The sequence below is a fragment of the Geotrypetes seraphini genome, chromosome 9 (genome assembly GCF_902459505.1).
Source record: "Geotrypetes seraphini chromosome 9, aGeoSer1.1, whole genome shotgun sequence".
Lineage (NCBI taxonomy): Eukaryota > Metazoa > Chordata > Amphibia > Gymnophiona > Dermophiidae > Geotrypetes > Geotrypetes seraphini.
This window is the reverse complement of record NC_047092.1, coordinates 55834666-55850850: the sequence shown is the minus strand read 5'-3', so window position 1 is coordinate 55850850 and position 16185 is coordinate 55834666. Positions and strand designations below refer to the sequence as shown.

At 43.9% G+C, this 16185-nt stretch overlaps 1 protein-coding gene across 1 annotated transcript in view; it reads right to left on the bottom strand.

The window, feature by feature from the left end:
• Positions 1–15669, bottom strand: part of BMT2 (base methyltransferase of 25S rRNA 2 homolog) — a 121409-nt gene extending 105740 nt beyond the window's left edge. The window contains exon 1 of the mRNA XM_033958858.1: positions 15442–15669. Coding sequence (XP_033814749.1) covers positions 15442–15583 — 142 coding nt within the window. The 5' untranslated portion in view covers positions 15584–15669. The remainder of the gene's footprint in view (positions 1–15441) is intronic.
• Positions 15670–16185: the final 516 nt, after the last annotated feature.

The following is a 16185-nucleotide window of genomic DNA, read 5'->3' as shown; positions in this document are numbered from 1 at the left end:
AGACAAATCTGATTAATTTTTTAAACTGGGAGACCAAACAGATTTAAGGGGAGCACCAGATGTGGTACTATTCGGTTTAGCCCCTAAATATATAACTGACTTCTCTTTCTCAACCAATAGACATAAGAGAAGCTCACACCTGAAGTTTGTCTCTCCACCGGTTAGAGGATGTAAATTTAAAAAGACATCATCAACATCTTTTTTCTTATCAAGCAGAATTATGGGACAAAGATCTGGAAAAATTACTAATGCATGCAAATAACTATGGGGAATTTAGGAAACACCTAAAAACATATCTGTTCTTGAAGTACTTAGGTAGCTGATATCTGCACAATCTCTCCCACAACAACTGATCTATAAAACTGTTAGTCATTAATCTCTAACAATGTTAGTGCTACTCAATTTGTAGCTTTTTTTTTTTTTTTTTTAAATCATTGTAAATCGCATAGAACTTCAAGGTCCTGTGGTATATAAACTATTATTAATTAGATTTTAGCAAAGCTTTTGACATGGTTCTGCACAAGCAGCTTATAAATAAACTAATCGCCCTTGGTATGGACACTAAAGTGAGTGACTGGGTTAGAAACTGGTTAAGTGGAAGGAGGCAGAGGGTAGCTCATGCTGAGGAAAAGGGATGTTATCAGTGGATTGCCACAGACATCGGTTCTTGGATCAGCTCTTTTTAACATCTTTGTGAGTGATATTACAGAAGAACTCTCTGGTAAGTTCTGCCTTTTTGTGAATGTTACCAAACTCTCTAATAGGACAGTCACTCCATAGGGTGTGGCTGGCATATGGAGAAATCTATGAAGAATAGTCCAGAAATGCCAACTAAGATTCAATTCTTAAAGATGCAGGGTCATGCACTTGGGCTACGAAAATCCAAGGAAGCGGTATAGTATAGGGTGGGGTATTTCTGTGTAAGAAAGAAGAGCAGGACTTGGGGATGATTGTATTTGACAATTTTAAAGTAGTTAAACAGGTAGAAAAGGCAATGACCAAAGCCAGAAGGGAGCAGAGAGAGGAATGGCTTATAGGAAAAGAAGTGTTTATGTTTATTAAGATTTGATATACCGCTCCAGCGGTTTACAATACAATTGATTAATGAAAGGAACTCCATTGAAGATAGGAAAGATAGAGATAGAGACAAGATACATATATTATAACAAGTATTTAGTGAGGATGAAAACAAAAATTACCTTAAAAATAAAGTAATTATAAATTAAAAAGATTAAAATTAATTAATTAAATTAAAAAATAAAATAAATTCCAGTCAGATATTAGGTCATATCCAGTCAGATACTCCAGTCCAGTGAAGACAAAGAGACCACTCGATGTCAGGAAAGTATAGCAGACAGACAGGGACTTGGACGATAGTTATGACAATCGGGACTCAAAGCAGATCAAGGCAAGCATCTCCCAATTTAAGTCAATGTCAACGAAGTCAGGCAACTGGTCAAGGGTAGAAGGAGGACCTAGCAGTCATCCAAAGGCTTGGCCCACCTGTTGCGTGCTGCATCCGCAACCATAGTCCTCAGCGTATCAGCCAGCCGGCCGATCCTTGCCAGCACTCCAGATGTCTCCATAGGTCACCTCCTCCAACGCGAAGCATTGCTCTATTCTCAGCGGGGCAAACCTTAATCTCTCCAGCATGCTGGATGCCCCCGCAAGCCACTTCCCCCGTGATAGTGCCCTTGTATATAAGTTTCTGGAGGGGCCCCACTTAAAATAATGTGTGCAATTCTTGAGACCACACTTTCAGAAAGATATAAATAAGACAGAGCTGGGCCAGAAGGCAGGTAGAAAATTGGTCAGTGAGCTCCATCATAAAGCACATGGGGACAGACTTATGGACTTCAAATATGCAGGAAAGAAGGGATACAATAGAGATAGTTAAATATCTGTGTGGCATTAATGTAGAGGAGGTGAGTATTTCAACTGAAAAAAATGTCATCTTGTGATTCCTTGTTACAGAGTTAACAGGTTGTAGACTCCAAAGTAACCTAAGGAGATTCTTGAAAAAAAACAAAGTGTAGGGTACATATGGAATGGCCTCACAGTGGAGGTGGTGGAGACTATATCTGAATTCAACAAAGGTTGGGACAAGCATGTGGGATATTTTAGGGAGAGGAATAATAGTGGTTGGGCCATTTGGACTTTATCTTCCATCATGTTTCTATGTATCCTAATTTGATAACAACAAAAAAATAATCAGTATTGAAGTAGTTTTTGGCACACTTGCATTCTTCTTCAAGATAGGAGTAGAACTCCTGTTGTAATTCAAACACACAGGACAATACCTTATCATGGTAGAGCCAGCGCAAGCTAAAGTACTATATAATGAAGATGTGTATTCAGATCTCATATCTTCATGTTTAAAATAAATAAACACTACTCCTCTTATTTTCATGGCTGAGTTTTTATAAAGTTCACTATTTTCAACACACTTTCCATGACTTGGTTCAGTGAAGGACTCAGTTGTTTAGACACAAGGGCTTCCCTGTGGATTATGCAGTGGCTCCACAGTGCATCAACAGCTTTGCTTTGAGTACTTACAATCCTCCATTAACATCCAGACAAAGTGATCATCATCAGTACAAATGCCAACACACTCAGTCCAGTCCAGTGATCTCAGACAAGTCTTATGCCTTTATATCTGCAACGATACTTTTACAAAAAAAGAGGTCTTCTACAAATTGTGTCACTATGAACCTTATGTAGCAAATCAAATGAGCATCCTTGTTATTATGTTATCTCATCTAGCTGTAATCCAAACTCCTTTCCTTTTTTCTGTTAGCTGACTGTTGAGATCTTCGGCCATGTGCAGGAGTCTACAACTGATAGAACTGTTCAATACAGGTACTTTTAGAAGCAGTCTTCCCATAGATCTACCGTGAGTACTGACAGCAGCCATTCAGGAAGCAGCGCGCGGCCAGGCTGGAGCGTTAAAAGCTCGCGCCTGCCTTGTGTGCCTCTGGACCAGCACAATTTAAAGTAGACATGGACTGGATTAAAAAACTAAACTGGCCGTAGTTTGCCCATGTCTGCGCTAGGGAGAACACTGGCTCTCCAATCTACCGGCGTTGCCTTTGTGATCGACCGACCGATCACGATCGACGTTTTGGGCATCCTTGATCTGGACTAAAACTGCTGCTGCAATGACTCAACTAACAAGGTGGGATAGGGGGAGGAGGAGGAGATACCTGCACATTTGTAAATGAAGGCTGATGGCAGCAGTACAATAAAGGCTGGTTCTGGTTCCTTTTGCTGCTATGTACCAAAAGGAGTATGATGATAACACCCCCACCAGCAAACAGAACAAAATCACACCTCATACTTCCCAAAGAAAAATTACATTACTGTTTACTTGCAACATGGTTTCAGCAAGGAGAGATCGTGCCTAACGAACTTATTGCACTTCTTCGAAGGAATTAACAAACAGATGGACAGAGGTGACCCCATTGACATCATATATCTAGATTTCCAAAAGGCCTTTGACAAGGTACCCCATGAACGCCTACTTCGGAAACTGAAGAACCATGGGGTGGAAGGAGACGTACATAGATGGATCAGAAACTGGTTGATGGGTAGGAAACAGAGGGTAGGAGTGAAGGGCCACTACTCGGACTGGAGGAGGGTCACGAGTGGTGTCCCGCAGGGCTCGGGCCGCTGCTATTTAATATATTTATAAATGATCTAGAAACAGGGACGAAGTGTGAGATAATAAAATTCATGGATTACACCAATCTATTTAGTGGAGCTCGGACTAAAGAGGACTGCGAAGAATTGCAAAGAGACTTGAACAAACTAGGTGAATGGGCGACGAGATGGCAGATGAAGTTCAACGTTGAGAAATGTAAAGTACTACATGTGGGAAGCAGAAACCCGAGGTACACCTATACGATGAGAGGGATGTTATTGAAGGAGAGTACCCAAGAAAGGGACTTGGGGGTAATGGTGGACATTACAATGAAACCGACGGCGCAGTGCGCAGCAGCTGCTAAGAGAGCGAATAGAATGCTAGGTACAATCAAGAAGGGTATTACTACCCGTTGTATCGGCGTCCGCATCTGGAGTACTGCGTCCAATATTAGTCGCCGCACCTTAAGAAGGATATGGCGTTACTCGAGAGGGTTCAGAGGAGAGCGACACGTCTGATAAAAGGTATGGAAAACCTTTCATACCCTGAGAGTTTGGAAAAAGTGGGACTCTTTTCCCTTGAGAAGAGGAGACTTAGAGGGGATATGATAGAGACTTACAAGATCATGAAGGGCATAGAGATAGTAGAGAGGGACAGATTCTTCAAACTTTCAAAAAATAAAAGAACAAGAGGGCATTCGGAAAAGTTGAAAGGGGACAAATTCAAAACGAATGCTAGGAAGTTCTTCTTTACCCAACGTGTGGTGGACACCTGGAATGTGCTTCCAGAGGACATAATAGGGCAGAGTACAGTACTGGGGTTCAAGAAAGGATTGAACAATTTCCTGCTGGAAAAGGGGATAGAGGGGTATAGATAGAGGATTACTCTACAGGTCCTGGACCTGTTGGGCCACCGCGTGTATGGACTGCTGGGCACGATGAACCTCAGGTCTGACCCAGTGGAGGCACTGCTTATGTTCTTATGTACATAGTATAAGAGATTCTATTCAGTCCACCAATATGCTTGGCCAATTCCTGGTACTTGTTATACATCAAGACCAAGTAGTGCTAATGAGTATATTTCATTATACTTATCAGAGGACAAAAAATTCAGGATAAATACCATGACACTGGAAAAAAAAACAAAAAAAACAGTCTACAACAGTTATGATGCGAGATCAAGTAAGGGAAAATTATGTCCTTACCTAATTTTCTTTCCTTTCGTCACAGCACATGAATCCAGTGGGATATACCAAAGCAATCCAAATATAGGGAGGGAAATCACCCAGGGACAAGCCATTCCATGGCCCCCTCCCCCATCCTGCCCTGCAGCACAGCACACGTCCAAGGAGATACGGAACTCCAGAGAGTATATATCCCACGATCAATCAGAGGCCAACCCCCATAGCCCATGTGAGCAGGAGAAAGCTATGCTGGAGAGCACTACACTGCGGAACTCACCGCTCCCTTGCCCCTCCACAGAACATATGAGGGCAAGGCAGCCTCCTACTGTGACCACCATGCCCCAAATAACCTCCTATGAAATGAACCCATCATGTCTAGTAATGGTCTGTAGCCGACAGCTAAACCCAAGCACCTCACCGCAGACCAGCTCTACGTACTCCTGCAAGGTTCTAGGGCATCAAGCCTAGAACGTGACAAGTGAAGACTCCTCATCCAATGGAAGCTCTCCCAAGCCCAACGTCCCCAGGGCCCCCACAGGAGGCAAACTGCTGACCAAAGTCAATAAGAATGCCAGGAGGAGCCAAGGGTCCTCCCCAGAATCCCGAGGAGATACCATGACAATCACAGAAACAGAGGTAGTGGATCTGACATCCTGCAGCTCACCTGAGACCTAAGCCCAGGGAATCTTCCTAACTAAATCCTTAGCCCCAGGAAGAGTTCTCAACTGGGGGCTAAGCTACTGGAATATTCTAATAACTGAGGCCTGAGCCACAGAAAAATTTCTCCACTGAGGCTTACGCCTCGGGAATACCCCATATCTAAGGAACGGGCATACCTCACAACTGAGGTCTAAGCCCCAGGAATCTTCCTCAACTGAGGCCTGAGTCCCAGGAATCTTTTCTCAACTGAGATTAGAGACAAAGAAAAAATTGCTCCTCTGAGGCCTGAGCCCCAGGAATAAATTTCCACTGAGGCCCGGGCCCTGGGAAAATTTCTCAACTGAGGCCCAAGTCACAGGAAATTCATTCAACTGCCCCCGAACCACCAGAAAAATCTCTCAACTGCGGCCTGAGCCATAAGAAAGAACTCTCAAATGCGGCCCGAGCCACAGGCCGCCAAGGCCTAAGCTACCTGAATAATCGGCTACTGAGGATTAAGCCCCAGGAATCTGTCCCTCTCACAGCTGAGGCCCAAGCCGCAGGAACCTCCCTCATCCGAGGCCCAAGCTGCAGGAACATCTCCCAAGCCCAACGTCCCCAGGGCCCCCACAGGAGGCAAACTGCTGACCAAAGTCAATAAGAATGCCAGGAGGAGCCAAGGGTCCTCCCCAGAATCCCGAGGAGATACCATGACAATCACAGAAACAGAGGTAGTGGATCTGACATCCTGCAGCTCACCTGAGACCTAAGCCCAGGGAATCTTCCTAACTAAATCCTTAGCCCCAGGAAGAGTTCTCAACTGGGGGCTAAGCTACTGGAATATTCTAATAACTGAGGCCTGAGCCACAGAAAAATTTCTCCACTGAGGCTTACGCCACGGGAATACCCCATATCTAAGCCACGGGCATACCTCACAACTGAGGTCTAAGCCCCAGGAATCTTCCTCAACTGAGGCCTGAGTCCCAGGAATCTTTTCTCAACTGAGATTAGAGACAACGAAAAAATTGCTCCTCTGAGGCCTGAGCCCCAGGAATAAATTTCCACTGAGGCCCGGGCCCCGGGAAAATTTCTCAACTGAGGCCCAAGTCACAGGAAATTCATTCAACTGCCCCCGAACCACCAGAAAAATCTCTCAACTGCGGCCTGAGCCATAAGAAAGAACTCTCAAATGCGGCCCGAGCCACAGGCCGCCAAGGCCTAAGCTACCTGAATAATCGGCTACTGAGGATTAAGCCCCAGGAATCTGTCCCTCTCACAGCTGAGGCCCAAGCCGCAGGAACCTCCCTCATCCGAGGCCAAAGCCACAGGAAACTCTCTCATCCGAGGCCAAAGCAGCAGGAAACTCCCTCATCCGAGGCCCAAGCCGCAGGAACCTCCCTCATCCGAGGCCCAAGCCGCAGGAACCTCCCTCATCTGAGGCCCAAGCCCCAGGAATCCTTCACGTCTGAGGCCTAAGCCATAAGAATCCTTCACGTCTGAGGCCTAAGCCATAAGAATCCTTCACGTCTGAGGCTGCAACCATAGGCACACTTCTCGTCCGAGGTCTAATCCACAGACACCTTTTTACTCCGAGGCCCAAATCTCCTCTCTGATCTGGGAAACTGAAACCCGGTAGCTGCCGCCAAGCCTACCCCTCGGGCAGTCCAGTGCCAACCAAGAACTGCCTACCGCTCCCTGTCGGAAGGCAGCCCTGTCCAAAAAGAAAATACAATGCATGGTCCTGTTAGCTGTCACCAATAGCACTGGACTGAAGCCATCCTCAGTGGACCAGCCGACCTCCCTGGGAGGGCCTGACAATCAAAGTGAACTACAGCCTACAAGCTGCTAGTGACCGACCAGCAGAAAGAGTGTAGGCCATAAGCTTCACCGGAGACCGTGCTCCTACCAACTCCAAGTGTCACTATAAACAAGCAAAAAACGCTGACCCTTTCCGTGCCGGAAAGTGCCTGGGTCCCCATGGGGACATCCCATACCTCTGCAGACCCATGCCCATCTCACCAGACCATGCCAAAGTAGCGATCCGTTTGCCCAAACGCAAACACACCACCCCTCACCTGCCACTGCCACAAGCAGCGTACACCTGGTCACTACTAGTAAGAAAAAACGGCGGCTCATCAGTGAGAAAGCATCAGAAATCCTTGCCACCGGTGCACCCCCTCCCCCCCTCCCCCGAGAGAGGGAAGGATACCGTTGGGTTACCCCGAACTAGGCTTGCAAGTTCCCAGGAAATCCAATCCTGAACCGCGACACACCCGGAGCCCCCCGGCAAAGAAACCAGCCTGTTATAGAGTAACCGGCCGGTGTCCCAGTACTCCTTAACCTTACCTCTTCCGGCATCCCTCGTAGGCAAGAATAAACTCACAGAAGGCACTCAGTTGTTTTGGGTAAGGGACACTGGGGGGACCTAGGTGTTACCCTGAAGAGGATGAGGTAGGGATGCTGGGGGGACCCAGGTGTACCTCCAAAGCTGGCACAACATGCTAGAACGCCCCTCCATTCCACATAGCCCGACCTGGCTCGAACTCTCCTTAGCCCCAGGACCCATAGAATCCAGGAGATGTGAGAAACACATCTGCCAGCCTGCTGGAGATAAGAGTATACTGGTTGGCCAGGAGGCTGTGCATCCAAGATATACCCGAGAACAACTCAGTGCGCTCTATCTCCACCTGCTGGTTGATGGCTGCTATCCCACTAGTCTCTGGATTCATCTGGATGATGGCAAGGAAAGAAAAAGCGCTTCACTACAAAAAAACCATTCAACAGACAAAAAAAGACTATTATTCAAAACTTATCTCTACCACTAGTAACTCATCCACTCTCTTTAGTATCGCTCAGTCTCTTTCAAAATACTCTAAAAAAAAACTCACCCCTCCTGTTTCAACTTTACCATCTGCAGATGAACTTTCTCAATTCTTTGACACCAAAGTCAATACTATTCGAACTCACCTCGGACCTTCACTTCCTGCGTTTTCAGCCCCAACTAATAATGACTTAACTTTCCTACCTCTCAGTTCTTTCTCTAATTTCAAAGTACCTTCACTAGCTCAACTATTCACCATTTTACAATCTATAAATTCCCCCAATAACATTACCGAAAGTTTTCCCCCTCTACTTCTTAAAAAATTCTTTTCCTTTTTCGGTCCTTATCTAAGGGAAATGATTTCCAAGTCTTTTTCTGATTGCTATGTTCCTACTGTATGGAAAACAGCTCTAGTTTTCCCAAAACTTAAACAATACAACACTGATCCCTCTTTACCCATCAACTACCGTCCTATCGCCAATTTGCCTTTAATTTCAAAACTCACCGAAAAAATTATTCATTCTCAATTGTCAGAATTCTTTGATCAAACACATGCCCTACATCCTTATCAAACCGGTTTTCGAACTTCAAATTCCACCGAATTATCATTACTCAGTCTTATTACAACTATACAATATTTTCACGATCATCTAAAATCTGTTATATTAATTTCCCTTGATTTATCTGCAGCATTTGACACCATAGACCATTCTTTACTTTTAGCCAGACTAATAGATTGTAATATCACAGGTCATGCTCTCAACTGGTTTATATCCTACTTCCATGAACGTTATTCTAAAGTTCATGTAAAAAACCAAACTTCTTCTTCAGTAACCCAAACTTTTGGAGTGCCTCAGGGCTCTATTTTATCCCCGCTATTATTCAATATCTTTCTATCCCCTCTTCTTTCTCTTGCCCAATCATTAGGATTCTCAATTTTCGCTTATGCCGATGATATACAGCTGCTTTACCCGATCAATACTTCAAACCCTTTAGATATTAACGATCTAAACTCCAAACTAGATACTATAAGTGATTGGCTCTTTTCAAATAAACTTTCACTCAACGTTGATAAATCTTGTGGTCTCCTTCTCCCCATCAAAAAATCCGAATCATTACTAGGAACAATTTACATCAAATCCGCACCATTATTTATGGACAATAAAATAAAATTACTAGGCGTTACTTTAGATAGAGAGCTTACTTTTCATGACCACATAAGTTCAGTTGTAAAAACTTGTTTCTTTAAATTACGCATCATCCGTTCACTCAATTCTATTCTAAATGCTGACTCGATTAATATCCTCATTCACTCCATAGTCATTTCCCACTTAGATTATTGTAACTCTCTTTTAAATGGACTACCCCAAAAAGAACTTCGACGTTTACAACTCATACAGAATACAGCAATCAAACTCATCTACAAAATAGGTAAATTCGAACACGTCACCCCACTTCTTAAAGAGGCTCATTGGCTCCCTGTCACCCACCGTATAATCTATAAAATTATACTGCTCTCTTTCAAAATCAAACTCTCCCACTTACCCTTATTTCTTGATAAATTATTGATACCCCAAAGTTCTCCCCGTTCCTTAAGATCTACTGACCAAAAACTCCTTTTCATTCCATCCTTAAAAGAATCCTACTATACTAGGAAAACTAATTTCGCTATAACTGCCCCCACATTATGGAATTCTCTCCCTCAATTTCTCCGCGATGAACTTCATTTACCAAAATTCAAGACTAATCTTAAAACCTTCCTATTTCAAGATGCCTTTGACAAATCTTAATCTCTTATTTTTTTTATTTTTATTTTTTTTTTATTTCTTTTTAAGTGCAGTTTACCTGTACCTCTCAAAATTAACTTTTCTTCAGCACGTATTACTTTTACCATGTATCCCCATTCCTCATGTTCTATCCCCTCCCTCTATCTCATTTCCTCTAATAATATGTAACTTCTCCCTTCCTCCCCATTTATCCTCACTTTCAGGTCTGTCAGTATATGTTATATATGTTTATTCTAATCATTCAAATACACCAAACTACTATTTCCTTCTAACCTATTTTAAATTTTATTGTTAACCGGTCAGATATTTGTTTTATGATCGGGATATTAAAAACTAATAAACTTGGAAAACTTGGAACATATGTGAATATTCTTCACCGAGTATCACTAACATTTTGTTTGAAAGTTAAAAGATGCAAGCCCATCTACCAATTCAATATAAAAATACTACTTTATTTTATCTTGTCAAGCTTTGAAGATGCAAATTGAAACTTTTCTCCACACTTGGCTTAATTTCTGTTAGGAACATCCCAGAATACAGGTGTGACACTTCTTTTAAGACTTCAGAGCAGGAGAATGTCCTGCTCCAGCCCCTCTCTCCTAGATATCCAGCAGGGAAAAAGATGTAAGGGAGTGAACTCCGAACAAAACAATCTACTCCCAAATCCAGCCCCCTCTTTTGTTCAACCTGCCCTTGGCCAACTAACAGCTAGTCTCTATTCCCCAGCTTCACAGTTCCACTGTCCTTGTATGCAGATTGTTCTATTGTAATTGTTTAACACTAAAACAGTTTAATCCAAGAGGCTGATATAAAAAAAAAAAAAATTTAAATAGGTTTCTTATCAGTTGAATTAACTACTGATATGCTCATTAAAACCTTACAGGATAGCATCATCACCTGAAACCCAGGAAAGGTGATGACATTAAGAGAGTGATTATTGTTTCATTAATCAAGGCATTCCACTCAAATCAGAATCTGCTCTTGTGATCTAATCTCTTCTCTTTATATTCATTCCATCATATTTAGTAAAACTCTAAATACTGAGCAGGCAGAGGCAATCTGCACAATATTAAGATGGGTAAAGATTGATCTTCCACAAGAGAACTACATTAGGAACAATAGGGAAGCAATAGCACCCATGCATTCAAATGACTTATATTCAAAACACAAAGAGGCAAGGGAACCATCCATATTGATAATGCGATGATGTGATCACGTGCTAACGTGCTGAACATGCGCCTGACCTTCCTTTGCAACGCGCCATTTTGAGGCGCGCTGAAGGCGTTGAATTGTTGTTGCGCTGAGTTATCCTTGTACTCAATTGTCTTGCGCTGAGTTATCCCTGCGCTCAATTGTCTTGCGCTGAGTTATCCTTGCGCTCAATTGTCTTGCGCGCTGTTATATTTGCGTGCTATTATGTTTGTGCTGATTTGTCTTGGCGTTTTTGTCTGCGCGCTTTTGTCTTGCGCGCATTTGACCTGTCATCATTAAATACATTTGCCTTATGACTTGGAATGCAATGCCATCTGTGGCTACTACTACTACTTATTTCTATAGCACTACCAGACACACAATGCTGCACATCAAATGTGTACAGCCTCTACTCTAAAGAACTTTACTATATACTGTAGTTATGGCAAACTGGACATAAAGGTGCATCTATTATTCCTGGCAGAATTCTGCACAAAAATATTGAAAATTCTACGCACAATATTTCAAAATTCTGCAAAGTGTATTTGTAATGTTTTGCATAGAATTCTCCTATCCTAAGGCCAGACATTCCTTCCTCAAGGTTCCAGCCTCCTCTGTTCCCTCTCGCACTCCAACTGCAGTTTTGTCTCCCTCTAAATCCCACCTCTCTCTCACTCGCACCCCAAATCCCCTTCTTGGCCCCAAATGGTGTGGCATCTCTCTCTTCCTCTCGTCACTGGCTAAGAATCTCTTCCTCCCTTCCCACTCCCTTTTTTTCTCTGGGTCACACCTCTATCTCTCTCTACCATCCCACCTCCCCTCATCTCCCTCTCTTCAAGGCCAAGGATCTCTTCTTCCCTTCCCACCACCCCTTTCTGTTTCGAATTACTCTCTCTTCTCTACCATTTGCCCCACCCCCACTTGTAGGTCCAGCATCTGTGTCCCCTCACCTCATCCCAACCCCTCTCCTGCTTGCATCTCTTCCTCCCTTCTCACCCTCATTTCTGGACTGGGTCACTTTCATCCTCCCCCCTTATAAGTTCAGCATCTATTTTCCTCCATCCTGCAGGTCCGGCCTCCATGTCCCTTCCTCTCCCACCCCACCCCACCCCCAACACTTTTGATCCATCATCCATGTCCCCTCCTCTTCCCAACTTCAATTGCAGATGAGGGTGTTGTCTATAGAAATAGAGAAGAGGGGAGAGGAGAGGTGGGCTTATTAGATGGTGGTGAAAAATCTAAGTAGCGATGTCAGATAGGCAGGCTGAGACTCAAGCCTGAATGTCTGTAGATTTCAGGTGTAGAGAGGTAGCTGTGAGTCATTGCCATAGAGGCGATGCTGCAAGCCATAGAAGGAGATCAGAGCACCAGGGGAAGAAGTGTGGATGGAAAAAAAGAAGAGGTCCAAAGACAGAGTCCTGAGGTACACTGACCGATAGTGGGATGACATCTGAGAAGGATCAACCACAGCATATGCTAAGAATTCAATGGGAAAGGTAGGAAGAAAATCATGAGATAACAGAGCCCTGAAACTCCAGCAAGGTTGGGTACCAATGAGTAGGTGGTGATCTACCACGTCAAAAGCCGCAGATAGATCAAGGAGAATGAGGATAGAGTAGAGGGCTTTAGATATGGCCAGAAGCAGGTCAATGGAGACTTTAGTAAGGGCAGTTTCTGTGGAATGAAGAGGGTGAAAACATGACTGAAGAGGGTCAAGGATAGCTCAAGATGAGAGAAAGTGAAGACAATGGCAGTGAACAGCATGTTCAAGTAGCTTGGATAAGAATGGGAGGAGGGATACTGGACAATAGTTGGAAGGGCAGGCAGGGTCCAGCGAGGGTTTTTTGAGGAGCGGCATGACAATGTCATGTTAGCATAATCGTGGTTGCGGATATGGCAGATAGAGGGGACAACAGTAGGAGAGATAGACATAAGTATATTGGTGGGGATAGGATCAGAGGAACAAATGGTGAGTGTGGAGGAGGAAAGAAAGTGTGCAGTTTCCTCCTCAGTGATTTTAGGAAAGAAGAGAAAGTAGCGAGGGCCAAGAGGGGGCAGGGGGAGGTGGCTCAGATGAGAACTGAAGGTTGATTTTGTGAATCTTGTCATAGAAGTACTCAGCCACAGTCTGTTTAGCTAAAATCAAATACCACCGAGCCATAAGCTAAGACCCATATTGTCTCATTGGCAATGTGAAAGGGGAGAGGCTTCACAGAAGTTATGAAAACACTGCACTAACTAGAAAGAATGAAATGTTAGTCAGCAATTCCTACTGACAAAGTTGCTATTAGAAAGTGGAATGATACTAAAAAAAAATGTATTGTTTTCACTTACAGTTTTGTTAAAATACTGCACAATTCCTCAAGCACTGACTTTCAGTTAATGCTAAGTTCATTCCAAGTTCCAAATACATTTAATTGATTGAAAGAAACCAGATGAAGGGAAAACAATTGTTCAGCACATGTATTTATTCTCCATGTATTGAATCCTGACACCGAGAATCTAAACAAGTCAAAACATCATATTCTTTGGGGATTTCAATATAAACAGTATAAGCTGCCCTTTTCCATGCACAAAGCAAGAGTAACATTAAAAAGAAAATCCAATGAGATTTAGAATACTAGTGAATGGTTAAGCATCGATAGAAACAACATGACAGATAAATGGCCAAATGGTCCTTCCAGTCTGCCCATTCGCAGCATCAATATCTCTCCTCCTCTCCCTAAGAGATCCTATGATGATATGTTTTTGAACCTCCCCCCAAAGTTATATTTCCAATCCATCTGCAATTCTTCTCTTTGTTTATCTTAAGCTATAAAACGTATACAATTTGTTACAAGTACAGTATTGTATATAAAATTTATTACACACAAACATACTGTACTATAAAGTTGCCATAAATCTTTAGATATATACCTCTGTTCACCTTCATACAAACATACAATCAAGCTAAGTAGAATAAGCAGCATACATTTTAATAAAAAGGTCTCAATAGCACCTCTGTAGTAACTCTTAAATCTGATTGTCAAGATCTCAAACTGATGTCTTAAAGCTAAAGATCACCACCCCCACCACTCTTCTGCCTTCTCTCATAAATATTCACCGTGGATACCACAAAAAAAACAGATGTTTCATCATATCACATCCAGTTAACTGAACAGGATGCGCCAGTAGGGACCAACCCAAGCAGCAGGCAGTCGCCTAGGGTTGTAAGGAGGCGTGACCAGAAAAGGGTGGGGGGGGGGCAGCAACAGCAGTCAGATAAGTGTAGAAAAGATTAATCACTGCCAGTACATGCCTTGAGCATCTGCTAGTGGAACCCCCCTCCCACCCCAACTTCCTGTTTCACAAGGAGCAGGACTTGGTAGGCATAGAAGCTCAAAGCTTCATGCTGACAGCAGTAGGTTGTTTTGGTGGTGGTGGTGGTGGGGGGGGGGGGTGTTTTAAACACACTGCCTTAAAGGCAAAAAGAGAGATGCTGGGCGCCGGGAGGGAGGGAAGGTCGAAAAGGAAGGAGAGAGATGCTGGACACCTTGAGGGAGGGAAGGTCGAAAAGGAAGGAAGTAGAGAGATGCTGGACGCCTTGAGGGAGGGAAGGTCAAAAAGGAAGGAGGAGGAGATGCTGGACACCTTGGGAAGAAGAGATAATGGCCATGGTGGGGAAGGCCTTCAGCCACCCCTTGATTGAAGGTGAGGGCGTATAGTTGACGTTTTCCTAGGGTGTCAGATTTTCTTGGGCAGGCCCTGGAAGATCTAGTCCTCATTTTAATTCCCAGCACACATGGATTCTTAGTTTAACAGACAATGTAAAGACATTAAACAAAACTGGATCAGCCTATTCAATTGCCAACTCCAGGATAAAGTTCAGGAAGTCAACAACCGATAACGAAGAACCCGATCTCCCGTTTATAAAATGCAAGGTCCCAGCCTCACAGTCACAGTACAGGGAACCTGGCTGCGCCCCGCCCCCTCCTTGATCTCACTACCCCCTTCACAGCTTCCGTATCTCCCTTTCTTCTCCATTGACAGCCTTTCACTACACCCCATCTCATTAAAATTCGCAGAATCGCAGGCAAATATGAGCTCCGGGACCATGAAGTTTTCGGCTTCTGGTCCAGCAACAGCATAAGTAGGGCCCGAGGTCGCCGCCATAAACAACTCATTGCCAGCGGTTACTCACCTTCCCGGTACTTCCTGCGCAGCCGCCGATGGACGCTTTTCACCACCCCAGAAAGCTTCTCCTGTTCCAGTTTGCGCTCGCGCTCCTGGGGCGGCTCAAGGGCCCCGCTCTCTCCCACCCAAATACCACACGCCTTCTCCATAGCTCCGCTGCTCCAGGCACCAGCGCTCTTGCACACACCGACCGGCAGCCCCAGCACCAGAGACGTCACAGCTTATGACACGGGCCATTGGTTGTCTTCTGGAGGCAGGGCGTAAATGGAAGAGCTGGGGAGCCAATTGGAATGGAGAAGGCGTGGTCTAACTTTGTTTATTTGGTAAGGCATAGAAGTCCAAGGCAAAGCAGATGCTGCGTTCAGGGTAACTTGCAGCGCATGCGCGATATAAAATGGTTGCAGAGCTTGGGCAGCGGTCGCTTGTTTTCTGAATTCTTTGACGGTATAGCCGCAGTTACTTGTTTCCAGAACGGCTGCTTTAGATCCGGATTCTAGGCTGGAAATCACAGAATTCATGATGATGAGTTTCTCATAAATCTAGATTTTTCCCTAAATCTTCCTCTTGGATAGAGTGACTTGGCAGTGCTGATTTCTAATTGTTTCATTCACTGCATTGTTCTGTGTTACAGTTTGATTCAACAACAAAAAAAAGCGTGCATCATATAGTTCCTTATATATTGTTAACATTCTTAATACGTGCATCTCAAAATTGCTGGCAACGGTAAAAAACAGGCCTGGCCTTAAGGGTA